Here is a 24391-nt window from a genome sequence, read left to right as displayed (position 1 = left end):
ACCTTGCAAAATGCTGATCAGACATTTGATATCAAACTACAAGGATATTGCCAAGCGAGTGTTACAGCGCTCTGTCTTTGTCTCTGCCATTCCACATTTGTCTCAATCAAGAAAGTAATGATAAAAGGCATGTTTGTCATATTTGGAGATAACATGAAACTAAGAGGATGAGCAAATAAGTATTAAAATAAAAAACTCAACATGCTAGAACAGCAGCTCAAATTGAATTAGATAAAATGTAATGGGGACTATATTAGATCCTATATTTGAATTCAAAGGAAAAATAATGTGACTGTTAAAAAGTTAATTTGAACTTGTGCTGATTTAATAGAAACCTGATGACTAGAATAAAGAAGTCCTGATCTTTGCTAGCCACCCACACCAAGAACATCATGAGTGGAACAGGCATGGCATAAAGCATTTTAAAAATATATCAGCATGAAGCCAGAGAAATGGTAGAGAAGGTCAGAATAGAATAAGACAGAGGCTCAGAGAGGGCACTGGACAATCCAAGGAGACAGCTAATACATGCAGTCCAACCTGGAAGACAATTTGCTCTTGAGATATTTCAAGTGGCTGGCTAATTGAGAAGTCAAGATGGGCCACAGTCGCGGTCAAGAGATCTGATGATGGCAGTAGGGTTCCCACCAGTGGGACATTTAAGAGGAGCTGGATGTATTCCAAATTAAGAAAGCTTGGAAAGAGATCTTAGGCAGTGCACTAGGGCCCTATTGATATCTGGGGCTCAGCCAAATCATTTTGCCATCAAGCACTGTAAGCAAAATGTATGTGCTCTGACGTTTCTCAAGTGTCTTAAACATAATGTTGGCTCCAAAATACATAAAGAAAACTACAATGTTAAAACTAATATAACATTGTGTTATCAAGTCAGCTGCAATCTAATGCTTTTATAGTGACATGTAAATTATATTTAACATGACTGTGAATGCATTTTAATGTGTTTGTTATACTTTGAAAAGGTTTATTATCCAAAAGCAAAAGTGCATGGGGGCAAAAAGACTTTAAATGAGGATAATCTGGGGTAGACAAGGATTAATGGACTAGACAGTGTTAAACAAACAGATATGAAGTAGCAGATTCTAGAAAAGTCATTCTGAAAATTTGCATGTTGATCAAACATAGGGGATGCCAAGGAATTGACTAGAATGGAAATACCTGAGAATCTGACTTATAATAGTTCCTGGTGCATCAGGTCCTATGCCTGCCTGGAAATAGGGGGCCCCTTAAAGGATGCTTAAGAAACCAGGAACCATGTCTGAACTCTAAGATTCTAAATCTTAAGGACATGATGTAATTCCAAGTCTGTTGCTGTTTAATTCCTAAACCAGTCAGAAGCAGCTCAATGACAGAGCCAGGAGTAACCTCGGGTGTGAGTCAAGACACAGAAAGGATCCAGATAACTCAAAGGAAGAAGAGACAGGTAGACATGCCCACTTCTCAGCTTAGGACTTCACACTTCAAGGGGCAGAAAAGCAAACTGGGGGCAGTCATCCACTGACATCAACATCAGATGATGAATGCTCTCCAAGAAGATGAACTTTTGCTTATTATAAGGTCATGCTGTCTAATTATTACCTAAAATTCTATTGAGTTGATTGAGAAAATAGTGAGATGGCCATAACTAACAACTGAATGACTTACCACTCAGAAGGCTGGTGGTCAGGTAGAAGACAGTCTATGGATTGTTGAATAGATTGGTCCTTAGGGGTTTTCAATGCTGTCAGAATACTTTAAAAATCTGGCTTCCATGGTTTGCTTGCTGCTTCTTAAGATATGGAGATACAGATATGCATGAGAAAGGAATCTCAAATAGCCTTTAGAATAAATGTTATAACAGATAGGGAACCACTTTGATTTCTTTGATCCAGTTGGCTTTCTTATCCTCTGCCTAGATGCACAATTACAAATATCTAATCATCTTGGCATGGAAAGTATTTACACATATACAGAGCAGAGATACTGAGAAATTCCTAATATTTCTACCCTCATGTGGGAGGAGCAGAAGGAAATAGGGAATGGCAGATAACTAAGGTTATTTCAATGGGTCATTTTCTAACCATAGTTGAAATGCTGATCACAGAATTTCACTTGGGGTAGGAAGACACGATGCAACAATGCAATATACAGATGATGTATTGTTGAATTGTACACCTAAAATCTATATAATTTTATTAACCAATATCACCCCAATAAAGTTATTTAAAAAAAAAAAACAGATAATCACAAGTTTTACTTCAATTAGGTGCTAGTAATGACTATGAAAGCAGGAAGGAAACATGTTGGCTCCTGTAACTAGCTCGGCCACTCTCCACTCAGCATTCTGTGTTTGCCAACAGCTAAAAGAAAGGGGGAAATCTCTTCCCTCCAATGTTTGAACAAAAGTCCTGGGTTTCTCTAGGACTGGATCAACTTGGGCCGCATGTCTATTTCTAAGCAATTAATTTGGCTAGGACATTGCTATGAACTAACTGTCTTAGGCTTGTCCATTGCCAAACCATGAGCCAGTCACCAGAGCAAAATGCCATGGAGACGATATTTTGATAATTGGTCTAAGCCAATCAAGCCCCACGCTACGAAACCAACGATGAGGCTATGGCTGCTCCACAAAGGGAAATACATTTTACTTAGGCTCAGTCATGAATTAAAAGCTTAGATTTCTATATTATCTAAAACTCAGTTAAGTACAATTTTAGACCATCCTCCTAGCTCTATTAAGCACAGCAGGGAGCAATTTTTATTTCCAGATTAGAAAATGCATTCTAAATAGAGTGATTCAAATAGCAAAGAAGAACAATAACATCCAGACACTTCTGCATTTGTCCTAGCTCCATGCATCTTTATCCGCTGACATCAACTTAATTTTATCTGTATTTTCTGCATCACTAAGAAGTCCCGGGGGCTGAGAGGAAATTTTGAGAGCTTCTGTGTAGTTATTGTTGCTAGGAAACAACATCCTTGGTATCCAAGTGTTTGAGCTTTGAGACACTGTGTGAAGCCACTGGTTCATAAAGGAAAACCTTTGGTAAATAGGTTGTTTAGGTGTGAGTAAATTGATGTTCTCTCTTTCTGTAGCAAATGTTCTTGTGTAACCTTTGAATAATAGTGTATTTGTAGGCCTTTATTCTTTCCTTTGAATCCAGCTGCCATTATTGCTCCCAGGAGAACTCAAACTTCTACGGAAATGGAGTGAGCATTCTCCCCCCCCCCCCCCTACATCATTCATAATTATCTCAGTGCCTTGAACACTAAGCCTAACGGTTTTAGTTAAACAAAGTGCAAGTGAGCTTGGAAATCTAGACCCAGACCACTGACCATATAAACTGCTGAATACTATCAAAATCTGCATTGATTGAGCCCTAGTCAGTTTGTCTCAGTCGATAGAGCGTCGGCCTGCGGACTCAAGGATCCCAGGTTCGATTCCGGTCAAGGGCACGTGCCTTGGTTGCAGGCACATCCCCAATAGGGGGTGTGCAGGAGGCAACTGATTGATGTTTCTCTCTCATTGATCTTTCTGGCTTTCTCTCCCTCTCCCTTCCTCTCTGTAAAAAAATCAAGAAAATATATTTTTAAAATAATAATAAAATTTGCAATGATTGATAGCCAGATCCCAGCGTTTTAATTGTCTATGACCTTGAGGTATTCTGTCACTCTTCACAGAACATTGAGGAGTGCTGTTTTGGCTCACCCAGTCTCCACCTCTTTCATCTCCAAACTGCAAGCCATCTCTGGGCTCTCAACTATAATTATCACTTATGTTTCTCCCTTAGGACTCTATAACTCAAAAACTAGCCTGAGGTGGTTATTTATCACTTACTCATTCGGTTAGCCTAAAATTAACAAGCAGCTTTTTTTATTTTGTTGGTTCCCAGATCTACCTATAAGCCCCCTGTGAGCAGAATCATCTTTATCAAGGAATAAATGTAGCTCACGAACTCTACAAAATAAGTTACCTATATCAGGTTAGTGGTTTGGGACAATAGTTAGAATTCTAAGCAGCAAAGAGTATTCACTAATTCATTGATTCAAAAATATGCATGGAATACTTAATATAGACAAAATCTGTTCTTGGCATCAGGAATTTTTTTAAATGAATAAAACAATGTCCTTGCTTTCAAAAGTGTTTAATGTAATATAACATTATATATATATATATATATATATATATATATATATATATATATATATATATATATAAAGCTGAAGTGACCAAAAGACTGAATGGCCAAATTACCTGTCCACTGGTTGCTTTCAAAAGTGTTTAATGTAATATAACATCATATATATATATATATATATAAAGCTGAAGTGACCAAAAGACTGAATGGCCAAATTACCTGTCCACTGGTTGCTATGATGTGCACTGACCACCAGGCGGCAGCCACTCAATGCAGGAGCTGCCCCTGGTAGTCAGTGCACTCCCACAGCCAGTCTCCTGCAGTTGGCCAACCTCCTGCAGCCCCAATTGCCCCAGTTGCTGGTCAAGCTGAGGGACCTCACCTGTGCATGAATTCATGCACCAGGCTTAGTGTAGTATAATAATAATATACAATGGAGATGACAAAGGCAGAGGTAAACACAGTTATATACACAGATAAAATATTTGCTTTATACGATGTACTGTATAATTAATAGGATCTCATCAGGAAAGCAGAAACCACTCAAGATTTTTCAAAAGGGAATTTAATTGAGAGAATTGGTTACAAAATGGGAAAGGCTGGGAAAGCAAAAGGAAGGAAGAGAAAATAGTGCTAATAGCCCTGTCCTGGAGCCCACAGGCCTGAATCTGCTGTGTTCCTATGGATGCTGTTCTAGATGTCTATGAACTCGACAAAAGAGATGCTGCCCCTTCTTCATCTGTGAGAGTCTGGAATCACCTCACCACCCTGGCAGCAATCACAAGCAATTGCAGCACCACCACTTCCAGAGCCAGAACCAAGAGCCTTCCCTCCCTTCAACTTCTAATCTCCAGCCAGTTCTTCTGAAGGATAGCACCTAACATGAAGCTGGAGAGACAGGGAGCCTAGGACCAACAATACAGAGCAGTAGAAGAAAGCAAGATATGAGATTCAGAAACACCAAACCAATAGCTGGCACAACCCACAAACAACAGAGGTTTTCATGTAAAGCCCTGGTAATCCCAAACCTGGAGCAAATATTTCTTCCCTAGAAGAGAGAATGCAGTTCTGTTGCAGATAAAGGAAGTCCAGTTGGTTAGCTTAAGCAGAAAGAGATTTAACACAGAGAAGTGGTACTTACAAAGTTAAAGAACTGAAGTAGTAGGCTGTAGGCTGAGCCACTGGAAATGACTCCCAGACCACAGGGCAGACTAGCCTATTGATAGCTCCATCACAATCAGGAAGCTGGTGTTGACTTGAGGACCACCAAAGCTAAAACCAGAATCCCTGTGTCCAGAACTACCTATACTATAGGACTTGCACCAACAAATGAGTGCCTCCAACACCACCTCTGACATCATTTAACTCTATGTGATCCAGAGAACCTAAATCATATCCACAACCTTAGTTGCAAAGGACTCTGTAGTTTCCACATTTCCTAAAGGAGATGAGAACATGCTAATGGAAGCCAGTCCAGACAGATACCTGCCACAGAATGAATTTTATGAAAATGTGTAACATTTAAGATACCCTTTGCAAGCTCCCAGAGGACAAGAGCCAGGCCAATTTTAAACTCCCAGCTCTTTTCCACCATATGACAGTCAGTACTCAATAAATAAATATCTACTTGTTGAATGAGTAGAGACATGTACTTAGGTTAGTGCCTGTTTATAAAGTTAAGGTTGGTAACACAAAGCAGGGAGTCTTGATGATGAGAAGCAAGAATGCAATATCCTACTTACTTTTATTGGATACCACCATATGTTAGGAGTTTGGTACGTATGCTAGACACTGAGGTATAGAGAGGAATGAGAACCAGTCCCTGATCAAGGAGCTCAGAACCTGGTGGGTGAAAGACAGATAAGACAAGTAAAATTCAGCATGGTTCCATGCTCTGTTCAAGGCGAGCACATTGTCTAATTGATAAAACGCAATTGTGGGCAGGAAGGACTATGACTAGTTGCCTTGGATATCTGTCCACACTTCTTCCTACACTCCGTCATGGCTACCTGATCATTTTATTCTTCTCAGCTCAGTTTTACCTTAGCATACTGAAATCTGTAAGGATGTTACAGTGTTTGTATGCATTCAACTTCGCCCTACAAGTTTCCATTTTCTTGCTAAAATTAAATTGCTTACTGAATAAACTTTATGAAGTAAATCAGTCTGTACACTGACATCAACTTCCTTTATGTTATTCACTCCATGTAATAAGTAATCTCTCTGCCAGCAGGTCTGCTCTAGCCATCTGGCCAAACCCTCTGCAAAGCCATCTCTAATTCCCTCAGGTCCAGAATTTTCTGAGACTGCTTGTTAGACCTAGATCCTGGAAAGCAAAACTAGGCCTATTCCTAGACACTCAACATGCTTATTGCCTGGAATAGTGCTTGACACATAGTAGGCACTCAAAATATGTGTACTGGAATGTAGAATGTAATTTCCATTCATCTGCCTGGCCAGTTTAGAGGTGGTAGGGGTGTGTGCTTCAGCAGGAGTCCTGATGGATGTCTAGGAAGACAAGAGGTTGAGTCCAGAGTTGTCCGTGGCAGCATAGAAGAGTCAGCAAAGCCCACATTAGAGTGCTTGGGAAGGGGATGTAAGCAAGAGGGTGCCTCTCCTGGGAAGCATATAGAAGCTCTGATCTATCAGCCATGTCTATGTGCTGCCTACTAGAGAGAAGATACCCAGAATCATCATCAAGCTAATTACAGAGGTATAATGAGGTGAAAAACTGTAGGTGAATGAATACAGCCTCAAAATGAGATGAGGGCAAAGGTTGGTTTTTAGGCTTTGATCTATAAATAATGTTTCTTTCCACAGAGTTACTGGGTTTAAGAACTTTCTCCCTAACAAATACTTATAATTCAAATATTCTCTGTTGTCAACTAAAAGACAACTCATGTTCCATCTATAATAGCTCAGAATAGGAGAGCTATTCATTTGTGCAAGGTGAGGAGCCAGCCAAAAACCTGCCTGAATGAAAGACCATCTAGGCCCACATACAGGTGAACAAAGGGTATGAGACAGGCTCTTGAAAAATCCACACTCTGATCAAGTCGGACAAGAAGACAACTTGAAATTTTGGATATATTGTCTTGGCTTCTTAAAGGATTTTTTAAAACTAAACTCTATGTTGATTCCATCTATCTTTTTGAAAAAACTTATTTCTCGTGCCAACTTCCTAAATGGACAATGCTGGGGCATTTTTCGTCCAACAAAAAAGGTCCATGGGAGATACTTCTTCTTTCAGGCCAATTGGTTTGTTTCTGTCTCATGGACACTGTGAATTTTTTTTAACTGATCTGATACTGTGATAGAAAGGCACTTTTATGGCTGTGTAGAGAGAAAGGTCCAAATGATCCTGAAAGCTCATTTCCTTCTTCCTGGCAGGGAGCAGACTCAGTAGATCTGAGTTAAGTGGATAGAAACACAGGCTGGTCCCAGCTCCTGGTTCCTAAAGCTATGCCTTTCTGAGCAGACCCACCTCTTGCACCAGGGTTTCCATTAGCACACAGTCACATAATCACACAAATGTTTATTTGAGTCTATAAAAAGAACAGATTATAGGCATGGCTCATCTCTACTAGAATCTCTGCCACTCAGCCCCCTCTGATGAGCCTAAGCTGTAGAATAATGAGAATTGGGTGAAATTTGCATTTCACTACAACTCTACATAGAATCCCGATTTAAAGCACAGTCGTCTTACTATCGCTTGCTGGGAATTGTGTCTTCAACTCCCAGTCTTCAAAATGAACTCCTAGGCCCACTGAACTCTAACTATGCGATATTCTTGGTTTCAGATGGCTATACCACTGATGACATTGAGTTTTATTGGAATGGAGGAGAGGGAGCAGTAACCGGAGTAAATAAAATTGAGCTTCCTCAGTTTTCAATTGTCGACTACAAGATGGTGTCCAAGAAGGTGGAGTTCACAACTGGTGAGGATGTTTCCTCCAAAATAAACTAGGACACTGTGTCAGAGAGAAGATGTTTTCAACCACGTGAGGATCTGATTCTTTTTCTTCTTCTTCCTTTTCAACTCAGGGTCATATCCACGACTATCACTAAGTTTCCGTCTAAAGAGAAACATTGGTTACTTCATTTTGCAGACCTACATGCCTTCCACACTGATTACAATTCTGTCCTGGGTGTCTTTTTGGATCAACTATGATGCTTCTGCAGCCAGAGTCGCACTAGGTAATGCATTGCCAGCACCACAGAGAGCTGGTGGGATTTGGCTTTAAACAAATCACCAGTGTTTGGAATTATAGCCAAGGGTTTTCTCTCATAGCAATGCAGAGAATGCAATTAGCTTGAGTCCTTAATGATAAAGCACCTGAGTGTAAACTCTTATTACAGAGTGAATGTTTTACAATGCCATACCTTTTCAGCATTTTGCTGAAAATGCTGCTTTTTTTAAAAAAAAAAAAAAGGATCTTGGAGCATGTTCAATACTATGTAAGTGTTTCTAGAGTATATTTTTAAATTCTTATTACACTAATTTTTACTAGTAGGGACTGATTTTCTCTTCAGTCCCTACTTTCTGCATTGGAGAAAACTTACAGTGTATTATTCTCAAGTATATAGATTTGAAGAAAGATGGACGTCATGACTATTACCAAGCTATGTTGAATGTTGGAAAATACTCTCTCTCTCTTGAACATTAACTAAAGTTAAATCTTATTGATCTTGGTCTCCCTTAAATGGATCTCATCGTACTTGAGCAAGGCACAGATAATTCATCAGTAGTATTAATGAGCTAGGTACAGATAATTCACAGCTCTATTCTGTGATCAGCACAGAATGAAAATGGTTTCCATCCTGGGGAAAATTTTTCAGAATTAATCTTTCCATGGTTGAGTAGTTGCTGCAAGCTGTAAGGCTGGCTATATTTGAGACTTTAAATGATTCCTTGGAAAGTTAGAATGTATAGTCTGTTTGATGAATCTGAGCATATGTGGATCTGTCTCATTGTTTCATCATAGAGCCATTTCAATTACCACTTTCTGGGTCTTATTCACACAGACACACACATGCATAATTTATTGCTATTCTAACATACATCTCTTCTGAGATTACTGAACTGGTAAAATGATCAGCATACTCTATCATACCTAGATTAATTGTCATCTCTACAGTTTATGTCTAGTGGCTGAGTACATAAAGCTCATGAAGTCAAATGTTGACAGTCCCTTATTAACCTTTGAACATTCCAAGACTAAGAAAAAAAAACTAGTAGTTTTTTACATCATATGTATGTAGCTGCATGTTATTTTAATGTGAATATAAATATATGTGCTATGTTTAAGGAAAACTTACTGAATGATGTCCAAAATAACAGCTACAGAGGTCATCAATTGTGGTTCTCCCTACACTTCTATCCTCAAAGTTAATAATATTTTTACTATATTTGATATTAGCATATAAATATGCTGGCTTAACCTGTACTTTGAGATGTAAAATCTATGGTATTTTAATACTTATCTAACAAGAAAGGACATTCATTTACAAACCCATCTTGCTTTAAAAATTTAAACCAAGGAGTGAAAACAGAAATACAATTAGTGGATTTGTAAATGAATTGTTTGTTATTAGCTAGGATTATATCTAAAAAAAAAAAATACATAAATCCAGTGCTTAATGAAAATCATGAGTTTCTTATATGCTTCTTTTTTTAGCGTTGTCTCTATCGGTTTATTTTAAAATGCAATACTGACCTTGTGATCTAGGTACGTTACAGACTTGTGGAATAAAGTAGGTTTCCTCAAACTGGTCACCAACTTTCAGCTTGGTAGTGGCTGCTGTGGGGATCAGTATCACAAAAACAGATTTAGAAGGAAAATAAGATGCTGAAAGAAGAAGTAAGATGTAACATATAATAGGATAAGGAGTATTGGACACTAGTCAGTAGGCATATCAATGAGATTTTGATGTGCCTTTCCATCCATTTGTCATTTTTCTTGGTGCATTATTTTTAATATGTTTGGTGTTTTTTTTTTAGCTCTCCATTAGTGCCACATCCCACTTTATGATTTGTTCGTGGACTATGTAGGGAGTCTGCAGTTTTGTATTTCAAAATGTTTGCCCTTTCTGCCCAGTGGTTTATTGCATTACCGCCATCATTCTTGGGCTTCCATAAGGGAATGGCATCTGTCCTCTCAGTCTTAAAAAGGGCAACTTAACAAGTGCATTCGGCTAAGCTGTGTCTTTCCGTCTCATAGGAATCACCACGGTGCTGACAATGACAACCATCAGCACTCACCTCAGGGAGACGCTGCCAAAGATCCCGTATGTCAAAGCAATTGATATTTACCTGATGGGCTGCTTTGTGTTTGTGTTCCTGGCTCTGCTGGAATATGCTTTTGTAAATTACATCTTCTTCGGAAAAGGCCCCCGGAAAAAGGGATCTGGCAAACACAACCAGAGTGCCAATGATAAGAACAAACTGGAGATGAATAAAGTCCAGGTAATGTATTAAATATTCCTAAGCCCTAACTGGTTTGGCTCAGTAGATAGAGCATCAGCCTACAGATTGAAGGATCCTGGATTCAGTTCTGGTCAAGGGCATGTACCTTGGTTGCAGGATCGATCCTTCCCCGCCTTGGTTGGTTGGGGTGTGTGCAATCCATGTGTCTCTCTTACATCAGTATTTCTCTCTGTCTTTCTTTATCCCTTCCACTCTCTCAAAAATTCAATGGAAAAATATCCTTGGGTGAGGATTAATATTCCTAACAATACTCTGAAATTTAGCAGCAGCATGGTGCTCAGGGCTCCCACAACAGAAAAAAAATGTATATTAGTTTACATTTAATAAGGCTCAAATACTCCCTCATTTTACGTAATTGAAAACTGAGGATGGAAGAAGTTAGGTTGATGTTTACATATATTAATATCACACCTGGACCTAAAATTCAACCTCAAGTTCATTATTCTTTATTCTAAACTACATAGTTGTAAAACTATATGCAAAAGAATAATTCCAAGTCTACTTGATAAATAAAAAAGAACTAAAGTAAAGAAGCACTGTCCTCTGGGAGTGGAAATGAGATAATAGAGCACAGTGGTCACAAACACAGATTGGAATCAAACTGCTTGTATTAGATTCCCAACTCTGCCAGTCACTGGCTTTATAACTTCAGGCAAATCAACCTATGTAACTCCTCATCTAATGTCAGTTCTCAATGCCATCATCCATAAATGGAGAAGATTATGGCATATCTATGTTACAGATTTGTTATAAGGACTAAATAAGGTGTTTTTTAAGTTCACTATTTAAAACAAATCCTGGAACATAGTAAGTACTCAGTAAGTATTAGCTATTATCATTATATACAAGATGTTGTCACTCTTTTTTCTTTCGCTGTTTATTGGTAAATCTTATGACATATACTCCCAGTGGGTGGAATTCAATAAAATTAATGCACTGTTTATTCTTTTAAAACATCTCTGTAGTCTCATCTTCTATGCCATTTTTACTGGAATCTGTTTTAAATTATGTACATTGAAATACTGTATTCACTACAAAATGTTTTCAAGACAGCACACAGGCAACAACTCAAATATCCATTCATTTAACCAGTGTTGTGAGCACTGACTGCTCTGAATGATACAGAGTTCCTTGGCCTCATGGAGTTTGGGGTCTAACATGGGAAGACAGGCAATAAACACACAAATCAGCATTAAGAGGATAATTTTAGGTTCGTGGATGTGCTATGAAGTAAAAACAGTAATGGGGATGAGAATGGTTTGGTTCAGGTTGAGGAAACAGGGGACTTTAATTAGGTGACTAGGAAGTCATCTTTGAGGAATTATCATTTGATCTGAGAAATAAGAAGCAGCCACCATACCCTGTCCCATGTAAGCAAAGGAAATAAGACCGAGGCTCAAAGGCAGGAATTGCGAGATGTTGTAAAGTACTGAGAGAAAACCAGTGAAATAAGAGCACAGAAAGTGAGAGAGAAAATAGACCATGAAATGTGGCTGGAGAATCAGGCAGAAGACAGACTATGAGTCTTCAAGGTGTATCTTCACGCTCTTTCGTAGGATCTCAAATTTGGACAAACACTGCCAGATAATTAGAAAGTTATGAGCAAGGGAAACATGCAGACTCAGCCACACGGTCAAAACTCAAACCAATGCATTCAAATAAATTTTTATTTTTGTGTGAGGCACTAAACTCAATGCTAACAGAGAATGAACAGGCATGATACTTGCCCTCGAGAATCCTCTAATCTTGCTGTGGAAGAAAAGTATACTCCTATGAGGTGATTGAATTATAAAATGAGGCCGGATGGCATTTATTTTGAGGAATATATCTGAAAGGAAGAAGCTTCCCACTGTCTGGTTGCAGCCCTAACAGCTTTAGAAGTATTTCAGCCATAGTTTTCAAGGGCACCTCTCTTCTATTTCCATCCCCATTTCAGTTGCCTTGTAACTCTATTAACTAATACTCTGAATAGCTTGGAATGTGTGTTAACTGATACATCATAAAGAAATGTCTTACATAAAGTGGCATAGTAGAACTGGTAAGAAAATTTAGAAGATATGAATTGGGTAGACGTTTAAAATATAGGTAGAACTGTGAAGATACAAAGAAAATACTCTTTAAATTGGCTAGAAAAGCAATGTTCTATAGAGAATAATTAAATGGAAAGGTCAAGCAAACTGAAATCTATTTCAATAAAATAAAAAGATTATAAAACAAATTTTAACCAATTTTGTAGGGCATTTGCCATGATTCCAGAGCAGGATATGAGAATTTTCTAAGGTGCTAAGGAAAAAATAAAGGCCAGGGGAAAAAACTTAATATATCATAGCATATCTAGATGAGTAATATATATTGCTCTGAAGAGAACTTACTGACTGGCTAATAAATCATTTAAATGTTCCCATCTAGCTAAGCCGGCTGGGCCAGTTAGTTGGAGCATCCTATTACACATCAAAAAGGTTGTGGGTTCAATTCCTGGTTAGGGCACATTTCTAGGTTGCAGATTCAATCCTTCGTCAGGGTGTGTATGGCAGGCAAATAATTTATGTTTATTCTCATATCAATGTTTCTCTCTCTTTCTCTCACTCTCCCTCCCCCTCTCTCTCTTTTCCTCCCTCTCTAATATAATATATATATAATATAAAAATAATGAACTATTGATACATGCATCAACTTGGATAGCTCTCAAGGGGATTATGCTAAGTATAAGATTACATATTGCATGGTTCTGTTTATCTAACACTCCTGAAATAAAATTATAAAGATGGAAAACAGATTAGTTAGTGGTTGCCAGAAGTTAGTGATGGGGAGAAACTGGGTGAAGGGTACATGGAACCTCTCTGCTATTTTTGAAACTTTACAGGATCCTACAATATTTTTTAATGGTTAAAATGAAGACCAAAGGAAAAGATTAATAAAATACATGAAGAGATGGCGAGTCTTGGGAGAAAAATTAAAGAAATTATAACAAAGAACCAATGAAAATTATAGAATTGACAAAGAAATAGATGGATTAGCAGCAGATTTTATCAGCAGAAGAAAGAATTAGTAAAATTGAAGACAATATTGGCCTTATCTCAACTTTTCCAAAGTACCAGCTCTTTCCATAAATGCTACTACCTCAAGGGATGCCTTAACTGACAGCCTCCTGTTAATTTACATTAGGTATTCTGATTATTCATCCTCATGGCTTCCCGCGCTCTTCTCCATGGGACTTATCACAATTATCTACATAAAGCCTATGCAACCGTTACAGCAGAACAACCAGAATGACCTCCGCTATGCTGCACACTAACCACCAGGGGGGCAGACGCTCAATGCAGGAGCTTCCCCTCCCACAGGGGCAGCACCGCTCAGCCAGAAGCCAGGCTCAGGCTTGAAGTTGGTGAGTGCAGCAGCGGTAGTGGGAGCCTCTCCTGCCTCAGTGGCAGTGCTAAGCAGCAGCTAGCCAAGTGTTGAGGAGCAGCGAGCAGGCAGGTGGTAAGGAGTGAGGGCTCCCGGACTGTGAGAGGGCGCAGGCTGGGCTGAGGGACCACCCCACCCCAGGGCACGAGTTCTGTGCACCGGACCTCTAGCGATTATGTGTTATCTGTGTAATTATCTTTTAATGCCTAACTCACTGTTGTTTCCTGGAATAGAGAAAATACCAAATAGTAATTGTTCAAGACAAGTTCTTAATATCACACAAGGTATTAAGTAGTACATCATAATGTCTTATAAAATCCTTATACTGGTATAGTCATAAAAGTAAGAAAGAAAAAAAAAGACTATAGTCCCCTTTAATTTCTGTCCTTTCTTACCATTTCTGTCGCTTTGATTTTTAACATTTCCTAAAGATGTTTTATATCAGTCTCTGCTATTCTTTTGGAATCACAGTGTCATATGGTTTCAGATAGATATAATCCTTAAAGGAGTGTCATGGCTAAGATTTTTGTAACCTTCTTCACATTTGTATGGAATAATAATACAGTGTTTCTATCTCAGGTCACTTATAATCATCCCTGCAGCTGCTCAGTTTTTCCACATCCCAACTTCCTTGTCCTCTTCTAAAACCAGGGGCTCAGACAGACAGTGTGCCAATAACAATATAAACGTATTACTTCATCTGTTCAGTGTACCATTTCCAGGAATGAAGATAATGCAACCTGTGTGGTATTTAAAAATGTTACCCCGTGGTTGAATTTTAAAAACTAGAAAACATTAGATTTTTCCTTTCACTTAATTGTTGGCTTATACTTTTCTTTCCTTTTAGAAACTTATACACAGTTGAATTCAAATAACGTATGTGCTGTGGTCCCAGAGAATTTTCATCTGAAGGCTCCCTAATATTTGCCTTGGTACCCCGGAGCATAGAGTGGCATTGATCATTTATTACACGTTACTTTTGATGGCCTTGGCTGGGCAGTCATGTCAAGGGGTAACTGTACTGAAGCCTCAGAAGTGCTTGCTTTGTCTTGATTTATGTTGCCGCGAGCAGCACTGAAGCATCTTTTTTTATATGAGTACAGATGCTGAATACAGACATTAGGAGAGTTTCAACCTCCAAGGTGATAACGGCTGTAGATTCATGAACCCCTCGGGCATCATTTGAAACTAGAGATGGTATTTAGAGTTTTGAAAGACACATTTCACAATACAATGAGACGGTAAGGAAGCCACTTCTGGTTCTGGGACACTTTTATCCTAATCTGCAACATATATGGTTGTATCTACTGGCCATCTTGCCTGCCCATTTGCCAATAGATCAGCTTAAGATTAAATGGTTGTTACATGGATGATCTTTGATCAGAGATAGATTCTAAATCATTTTAAGTTATGGAGGACATGGGTAGGATCTGCCAAATGTGCATTTGCAACCCCAGAAGTAAAAAAAAAAAAAAAAAATCAACAGAATTTTTCCTTCAAATTAGTTATTGATACTGGACTCTTTTCTCTCATTTTTATTCTCTGTGGTGAGTCATCTACATTTCAGACACCTACATTTCTAGACAAATTTGTAAATGTAAATCAACTTTGTATTATGACTAATTCCAAAGTACAAAGTGTATATGAAAGTAAACAGCTCTCTCCTTAAGTCTAACTTGTAACAGCTGGATATCTATACCAGCTTTGAGCCTAGGCTCAGGGCCCAACATCACTGCATTGCCCTCAAGCCAACAAGGACACTTCCCTCAGCCTTTGATGAAACTTTAACTATTCTGACTAGCATCTTGAATTGCAGATAAATCTGTGTTGACAGTTCATATCTTTGGTCCTCAAATCCCTGCCCAAATCTGATTTGGTTCTCTTTTTGTTTTTCAGCCTTTGCTGCTTAATCCTATCTAATTTTGACAGCCAAATGTTTCTAATAATTTCCAGGCCTATCTCTCTCTCTCTCTCTCTCTCTCTCTCTCTCTCTCTCTCTCTCTCTCTCTCAAACACACACACACACACACACATACAAACACACATCTCAACTATCTCATCTGATTCTCTTTCTCATTTTCTATCTAGTGTCTATTGCTTATTTTCTCTACACACAATTAGGATAATTTTTGGTAAACAAGAAAGACATAAAACTTACTACTTAACTGGCTTAAGAAACATAAAGGGAGAAAAGGAATTTTGAGCCAGTATAACTGATGGGTTCACATGTGGCTATATCCACACATTCAAACGGTGTCATTAGAAAGCACCTCTCTTCATCTCATAATCCTGCTTTCTTTTATATTGGCTTTATTTACAGTAAACTCTTCTCACATGGTCATCCCACAAAAGTACTTTCTTACATCAAATAGTTACACTTTAAAAATCTTAGCATAGAGATATATTCTCAGGACAAACTTAATTCCTCTGAACAGGAAGATGAAAAACATGAAAGGCTCACGTTGACATGAGGGTCCTTGAGGCTCACCAAAAGAATGTCAGGGCAATGTTTTCAGGAAGGTAAAAGAGTATCAGGTATTTCAAACCAATTGGCATTCACCACAATCATCTCAAACTCTGCCTAGAGGAAAAGATCCAGACTCCTTAATGTGGGACACAAGGGCCACCACTGCTTCATTCTGCTTTCTTTTTTTTTTTCTTTTTTTTCTTTTTTTTTTTTTTTTTTTTTTTTTTTTTTTTTTTTTTGCCTCATTCCTTCTCCCTCTCCCTTTCACCAACAGCATTTGGCTCCAGAATTAGAACATGATTTTCCCAAATTGCCATGTTTTCACTCTGTGGAACCTTTGTTTTGGCTTGTTGCCCAGATTCACCTCTTGACTGATGTTTTCCCTCATGCCTCAGGCTGAGTTGGTGCTCCTCCTCTAATTTGCAGAAGTCCTGGCCAGTGAAACTCAAGCAGAGCTCAGAAAGGTGGCTCCAAGTCTGAATTTCAGAGTTCCATATTCTTTGGACATTTATCAGCCCCTCCTTTGGAGTATCTCAGGCTTGGTTCTCCAAAGAGCAAGGGGAATATACAATGATGAACAGCAACAGCAACAAAAAAGCAGCTGTTCTCCTAGAACTTACGTTTCACTTGATGTCATCAACAAATGTGTAGATAAAATATCTAATGATAGATGATGATCAGTGTGGTGAAGAAAATGATGGGAAGCTAGCCAGGTAACAACCTGGGCAAGAGCACTCCAGGAGAGAGGAAGTAGCAGGTGAAAAATACCCCGAGGACTTATGGCATCAAGGGACAGCTAACAAAGGACAATGTGACTGGAGAAGAGAGTTCAGGGGGCACAGTGGTAGGAAAGGAGGGCAGAGGTGCCTGCATGAGCTTTGTGGGTGCTTTGTGGATTGAAATGGGAAATATGGGTTTTAGACTATGTCTTGGGAAGTAGCTAGAAGATCCAGATAGAGGAGACATGATCTCTATTGCATTTTAAAAGGATACCGTATTTTTCGGACCATAAGACGCTCCGGACCATAAGATGCACCAGTTTTTAGAGAAGGGAAATGAAGAAAAAAGGATTCTGAAACAAATAGTGTCCTAAAATATTTTATGTGCATTAAAACCCAACATCACAGTCATAAACACATGTAATCAACCCTGTAAAGTAACAGCAGCATTTAGAACCATTTTAGAGCCGGGCAAGCACACAGAGACCACACAGAGCCGGGCAAGTGAAAAAACTTTTTTTTAAAAGTATATGTGTAGGCTATATTTGGACCATAAGACGCAGGGACTTTTTCCCCCCACTTCTGGGGGGAAAAAAGTGTGTCTTATGGTCCGAAAAATATGGTAACTCCTTTTCTAGAGAAAAGACTAGAGGGCTCACTCCTGGAAAGAGGAAGATCAACTATGCATCAAGAGTTGACAGTGGCGAAAAGTGGTCAGAATCTTTCTCCAAAATAGAGCCATTAGGATCTGCTAATACATTGAATGAGAGAAATGAGGGAAGTAAAAAGATCCAGGATAAATGTGTCTCCCTGAGCAAATATCTGGAAAATGGGCAGTTGTTTCATTTTATCTTCATCTTTTGTCTTCTCTATTTCTTGAATAATATATGCAGTGTTTATGTAAGTTTATGCTTAACCTTTTATTACTTCTAGAAATATTAAAGTTCCCACTGCTGCCTGTAGTTGTCAAGACAAGTAAAGAGACATGTAAATCATCTCCAGCAAAGTCTCTGATTTCCTTTGCATCCCTTCCCCCCGCCAAAAAAACAATTTTTTTTTAGGAATTTGAGACCAAGGGATTGAGGGTGGCACCCCGGGTAAGAACAAGTAAGTAACAGCAGCAGCGTTAACACGTGCATTATAGGAGTGGGAGGGGCAGATGGAAGCTGGGTTGTGTGGCCCTCTGTTCTCTGCAGCGGAAGCGCAGGGCCATTCCCCTGGACAGCTGCACGGTGTAGACTGCAGGCTTCTGGAGGGCAGCTCAGTCTGTGACCAGCACCACTTCACTCGGCTTCCTGCTCTGTACTTCAGACTCACTTAGTGAATATGAATCTAATAGAATCGGTTAGCAAGGAGGAAATGATTTTCTGTTTGCAAAGTAGATTGAGCCTGGAGGTATTTCTCAACAGGGCTTTAAAACTGCCACTGAAAACAAGATTATATTTTATTCCAATTACACTGAAATGAGTTCTGCTATGTTTATATATTTGAAATATCCAGAACAATTATATTCAGTGAGTGGCAACATTTTTCACAGCCTAAGGCACTGTTTAGGGGATACTGTTAGGCAGAGAAGAGAGGATGAGAGAGAGGGAGAGTGAGAGAGTGGGACAAAGGATAGACCCAAGCTAGAAAATGAATTGCATGTTTGCATAGGGTTTCCATTGAGGGATAAAACACAGCCATCAGATCAATGTTTTGTGGATTTTAGACTTTAAAAAAATCACCCTTATGAGGAGGGTGGGGGTAAAGGGAAAGAGATCAATCAAAGGACCTGTATGCATGCATATAAGCCTAACAAATGGACACAGACACCAGGGGGGTGAAGGAATGAATGGAGGGGGATAATTGAGGAAGGGAATAAGGACACATATGTAATACCTTAATCAGCTGTTGAAGTGTGTATACATTTTTTTGGGACACCTTGCATGTACCTCTATGGATGTAATAAGTGGTAGTTATTAACAACAAAAAATAGTATATAAATAAAAAATAATTAAATATAAATACAAGTATAAATATATAGTCTATGGTATTTGGTATCTGTCTTTCTCTGTCTGACTTATTTCGCTTAACATAATATCCTCAAGGTCCATCCATGCTATAGTAAGTGAAAGAGATTCATTCTTTCCTTTATATGGCTGAATTATATATACACTAGAGGCCCAGTGTATGGATTTGTGCACATTGAAAGGAAATTAATTAGAAGAAATATGCCCACATACACGTGTTTTGTGGTTAGAGATCAATGGATGGATGGGTGGATGGATGGATGGATGGATGGAGATAATGTTAGACAGACACATGATAGGTAGCTGATGATGATAGATAGATTATAGGTAGGTAGATAGGTAGGTAGGTAGAGAGAGAGAGAGAGAGAGAGAGAGAGAGAGAGAGAGAGAGAGAGATCGATCTCCAGATCCAGGAGGCACGCAGAGCATGACTAGTTGGCCATGTTAAATGCACCCCAAGCGGTGTCATCAGTAACAGGTTAATGAAAACAGGCTACATACTATCCCCGTCTTTGTGCCTGAGCGTGTTCTTTCTCCTCCGCCAGGTCGACGCCCACGGCAACATCATCCTCAGCGCCCTGGAAATGAGGAACGAGGCGAGCGGCTCGGAGGTGCTCACGGGCCTGAGCGACCCCAGCACCACCATGTACTCTTACGACAGCGCCAGCATCCACTACCGCCGGCCCCGCGCGCCCCGCGATGCCTACGGCCACCCGCTGGACCGCCACGGCGCGCACGCCAAGGGCCGCATCCGCAGGCGCGCCTCGCAGCTCAAGGTCAAGATCCCCGACTTGACTGACGTGAATTCCATAGACAAGTGGTCCCGAATGTTTTTCCCCATCACCTTCTCTCTCTTCAACGTGGTGTATTGGCTCTACTATGTGCACTAAGGTCTGTCCTGAGGGTTCGTTCGGGAACGACTGCTTTTCCTCTTTTGAGTTTTTAACCCCTGCAGGTTCCCAGCAGCGAGGCTGCTGTGTTTTGGAGGTAAGAGATTCAGCCATCTTATTGGTTTTTAGGTCTTGCATATCAATTTTATTACTTGCACCATATTTACTTAAAAAAAAAAAAAAGGAAAAACAACAACACTATTTCCCCCCCTCCCCCCAGTCTACTGTGGTCCAGGTTACCAGCCCTTTCGAGCTTCTCTGCAATTGCCATGTTTACAAACACACGCGAAGAGAGGAGTTAGATAGGCAGCTCTCGAGCAGTCTTTCCTAGTTGCCCTGGATTTTATCATTTTTTAAAATAAGAATGAAAAAGAGGGCCTCGTTCTCTGTGCAAGCTGCTTCCTGGTAAACTGTAACAGTCTCATACTGCCAAAAAAAAAACCCCCCAAAAAAACCACCACCACAATTCCAGGATCTCAGAAGAAGAAAAACAAACAAACAAAAACAAAGCCATTGACCAGTTACAGATTTCCAGGAAGGAAACAAAGAGGAGCCTAGAAGAGAAAGACGCCTCCCAGCCCTAATTCTCACGGGCAGGGTTCTCAGCTCCCCGGCAGAGGAGGGAGGATTGGCGAGCACGGGTGGAGGTCATGCAAACCCAGTCTTGCCAGTTTCACCTCACCATTGAGCTGGACATTCTGAGAAACGCTTCTTTCTCAGACTTCCAGGCTGACTTAAGATTAACATCAGAATCCAACCTGGTAACCATTGAGAACATTTTTCCTTTCTTCTTGAGAACGAGGAGTTTGGGGGGTTAATGACTTTTTTTTTTTTTTTTTAATATTTCAAATGAACAGCCCTGAACTCATTCATTAGCCTGGAATCACTTGACGCTGCTGACATGAAGCCATGCCATCACATTTCCCTGGTTCCTGCCCCAGAGAGAGTGAGAGGAAGGGGCATGGGAGAAGAGAGCTTCAGAGATGGGGGAAATCATGCTCTTTCCATGAAGAAGGCAAGACTTATCTGCTGTGAAAAGGGTGCCTGGGCAGTGACCTGAACTGCCAAATCTTAAATCAAATAGTATATATTTCTTAGCCTTCCAGAGAGCAGTTTCTGGTGGCAACAGGCTAGTTGCACCAGCATCAACTGGCACCTCACGGCTCTGCTCTCTGAGCTCTGCATTCCAAACTATGAAACGATTGCACATCACACCCATGTTAGTGTCATACTTCTCCGAGGCCAGATTTCTATTTTAAAGGAAACTTTCCAAAGGGCAACACTGCAGATAACAAAGACAAACTCACTGGGCCTTCAAACATTTACCCCAGACTCTAGCCACACCCATTCATCACTGTCATCACTGCTCTACCTTATCTCCGTTCATACATTACTTTGGTCATGGTCATCACAGAAGGGGTGTCTCTCAGTAGCCCAACATGTGATTCTAAAGACGTCTAACCAGCTGCAGATGAGATTCATACCATTTTATGCCATTAAAGACCCATTGCTTTTTTTTTTTTTTTTCTCCCTTTAACGGAGCATGAAAGAATTCTATATGTTGATTTCCAAGGTGGTGTGAAAGCCTGAGTTTACCAGTCAATTACGGAGGTGTTTGGGACCCACTCCTTGGGTGTTAAAGTAAGGGTTGAGGAAATAATAGGATGATTGCCTAACTTGAAAACCTGACTTTCTCCCCACTGCTGTGATGAGGGTCCATGTTTACAATAGCACCAGCTGTTAGAAATTATAGTCTGCATTGAAAGATCAGGCTGAATTCTTATTGATGATTGTAAGATATTCTTCTAGAAAGCCAGGGGGAAAGAGAATCCCAGAATAAATGAATGGTTATGGCTATAGTTACTATACACTAGAGAACATGTGAAAACTGTGCTTTCACTGGGAAAATTATCTCAATGGTTTCATAAGAAATTAATAGGGTATGGGGACCAAATTTTCATTCAGGTTTTAATTGTACAATCACAATCCTCTGGTCAAGGAAATCTTTAGCTTCTGGGGATGAGTGATCCATTTTGAAACTAATTAGTTCCTTGGCAGGTGAGATGCTCTGCCATTGTAAAAATCCCCCACATGACTGTAAGGTTAATATTTCCAACGACCACCCAGGAACCACTGTGCAGCCATCTGTTTTAAACACAGAATGGGAGACTTTTGGCTACATGCCTCACAGGAATCAATCATTCTGATGTCAAAGCTCTTTAAAAGTTTTTAGAGATGAAATGCTAAATCAGAAAGGAAGTATCTGTAATCCATGTTTCTTTATCCATTTAGATCATTCTTCTTGGAAAAGATTGAGGTAATTTATATTTTTATTATTTTTTTATCTTGCCTTAAAAGTCTAAAGAATTTTATGCTTGTAGGTTAAAATGTATCTCTAACAGGAAAAAAAAAAAAGAGAGAACATTTTGAATTCTTATATATTAATCTTTGTAAAATGTAAAATTTGTAAGCCTGAATATTTTATCAGGCATCAAACGGTGTCACTGTATGGGTCTCTGATGGTCAGGGGTCCCAGCCACCATCATGCAAGTCCTGTTAAATAGCTCTGATTCTAGAGGCCATGGCAGCCACAAAAAAAAAAAAAAAAAAAAAAAAAATGGAGACGCTGCCATATTTCTGACTCTTCTGGACCCCTCCCCACTGAACCCTTCCCTCGTGAGACCCCTCCTACTCTTCCTCCAGGCTGAACCTTGCATGGAAACATGCCCTTCCTTCTCTGCCTCTCTCCCTCCCTTGTTCTGCCCAAAGTGATATACCTAACACATGAACGTTGTCAGACGTTCCCAAGTGCCCTCACACCGATCCTGTTCCTGAAAGATTCAGACCAATGCCTGACACAGGGGTTACCGTTCAGCTTATAGTACTCGGTTATTTTCTTCTTGCCATGAAAATAGCCATAACCTCCTTCATTACCGAAATGGCAGCGAGGCTGAAAATTGTATGGACTCCCTTACGCCACAGTCATGTCCAGGGGATCCCATGTTCACACTCTGTAAACGGTGATGTATATTGTGTCGTCAATGTTTCCGCGAAACCCCCGCACACATCCCGTCTTTCACGTGACATTCCATCATGTGACAGTGATGACTACGCAGCCATCCCTTCCACTCACGTCGTTTGGCTTACCATGTCAGGGGTGGCGTGTGTTACACGGACCAGGCTGGTGAAGCAAAGGCCCAGGGAAAGACGTGCTTGGCTTGAATCACTGGAGGCTGCCGCCTCCATCCTCTACATTGCCAAATAGATGCAGCAGACTGGGCGGCCATTCTGCTGATGAAATGATACGTGTGTCTTCATACAAACCATCTTACTGTGCATTACAATCAGTGGAAGATTTTGAAAGTGCCAAGAGAAAAAATGTGGTGCAGAGAACAGAGTTCGGTTTAGGGATCCAAGGGTAGGCTTTCCTTCAGCGCACAGTTTGTGCCATCCACATAAATGTTGACAAAAACCCCATCTCTCTAAAAAAAAAAAATCAATGACTCCTTTATAAATAGAATGCAATTAAAATTTGCCAAGTTCAACAACAACAAAAAAAAAATAAGGTACAATTTCTAATGCTAGAAGGAAACTTATCTCCAAGATTTCTGACACAGATCGTTTTTGAACAGTATCTTACCAAAGGGTGAAAATGTCACTTTTTTTTTTTTTTTTCCTAATCAAAGTGTAACCGTGTAACCCAGAGGGAAGCCAAAGGCACGTGCCAGCATTTGCTCACGTTGGTTCCATGAGCTGTCCCCTGGGATGCGGAGGACACACAGAACTGTCTCGGTTTTCTGAAGGCAAACAAGTACACCACAAGGTACACTTGGTCGTGGGATGTAGTAGACTCTTCTGTAAACTTTCCCTGTAAATTCTGTACATAGTTCCCTGAACCGTTCCTGTTGCGGGGGTGGTCCTCGGCTCTGGGCGGGCACCTGAAAAACGCTGAGCATTGTAAATACTGTAAGCTTCCAAGGCACTCGCTTTCCTTCATGAAGTGAAATGACCAGTGATTTGGATCCAAACCAGAATCTTTTTTAGCTCTTGCTCTCTCTCGCCGCCGTGTTGTGTGTGTGCACTTGTGTAACTCTGCCAGGTGTCTGTGACCACTGCCTCCCGCCCCACCCCCGCCGGAAGGGACAGCCGCCGCCCGCGGGGAGGGCTGCACACCTGCCGGGCTAGGGGACGGCGCACCAGCAGAGGCAGAACCTGCAGCCAGCGGCTCCTGGAAAGGTGTCCTGGAAAGTGAACCTGTTTCTGAGTCCTTCGCGG

The 24391-nt window shown here is 40.1% G+C and overlaps 1 protein-coding gene across 1 annotated transcript in view; it reads left to right on the top strand.

The window, feature by feature from the left end:
- Positions 1 to 20623, top strand: part of GABRB1 (gamma-aminobutyric acid type A receptor subunit beta1) — a 354508-nt gene extending 333885 nt beyond the window's left edge. The window contains exons 6-9 of the mRNA XM_036417178.2: positions 7937 to 8074; positions 8181 to 8333; positions 10358 to 10602; positions 19772 to 20623. Of these exons, the coding sequence (XP_036273071.1) occupies positions 7937 to 8074; positions 8181 to 8333; positions 10358 to 10602; positions 19772 to 20116 (881 nt within the window). The 3' untranslated portion in view covers positions 20117 to 20623. The remainder of the gene's footprint in view (positions 1 to 7936; positions 8075 to 8180; positions 8334 to 10357; positions 10603 to 19771) is intronic.
- Positions 20624 to 24391: the final 3768 nt, after the last annotated feature.

Source organism: Pipistrellus kuhlii, unplaced genomic scaffold (genome assembly GCF_014108245.1).
Source record: "Pipistrellus kuhlii isolate mPipKuh1 unplaced genomic scaffold, mPipKuh1.p scaffold_m20_p_1, whole genome shotgun sequence".
NCBI lineage: Eukaryota > Metazoa > Chordata > Mammalia > Chiroptera > Vespertilionidae > Pipistrellus > Pipistrellus kuhlii.
Note: the sequence above shows the minus strand (reverse complement) of the source record. Positions and strands in the feature narration are given on the sequence as shown.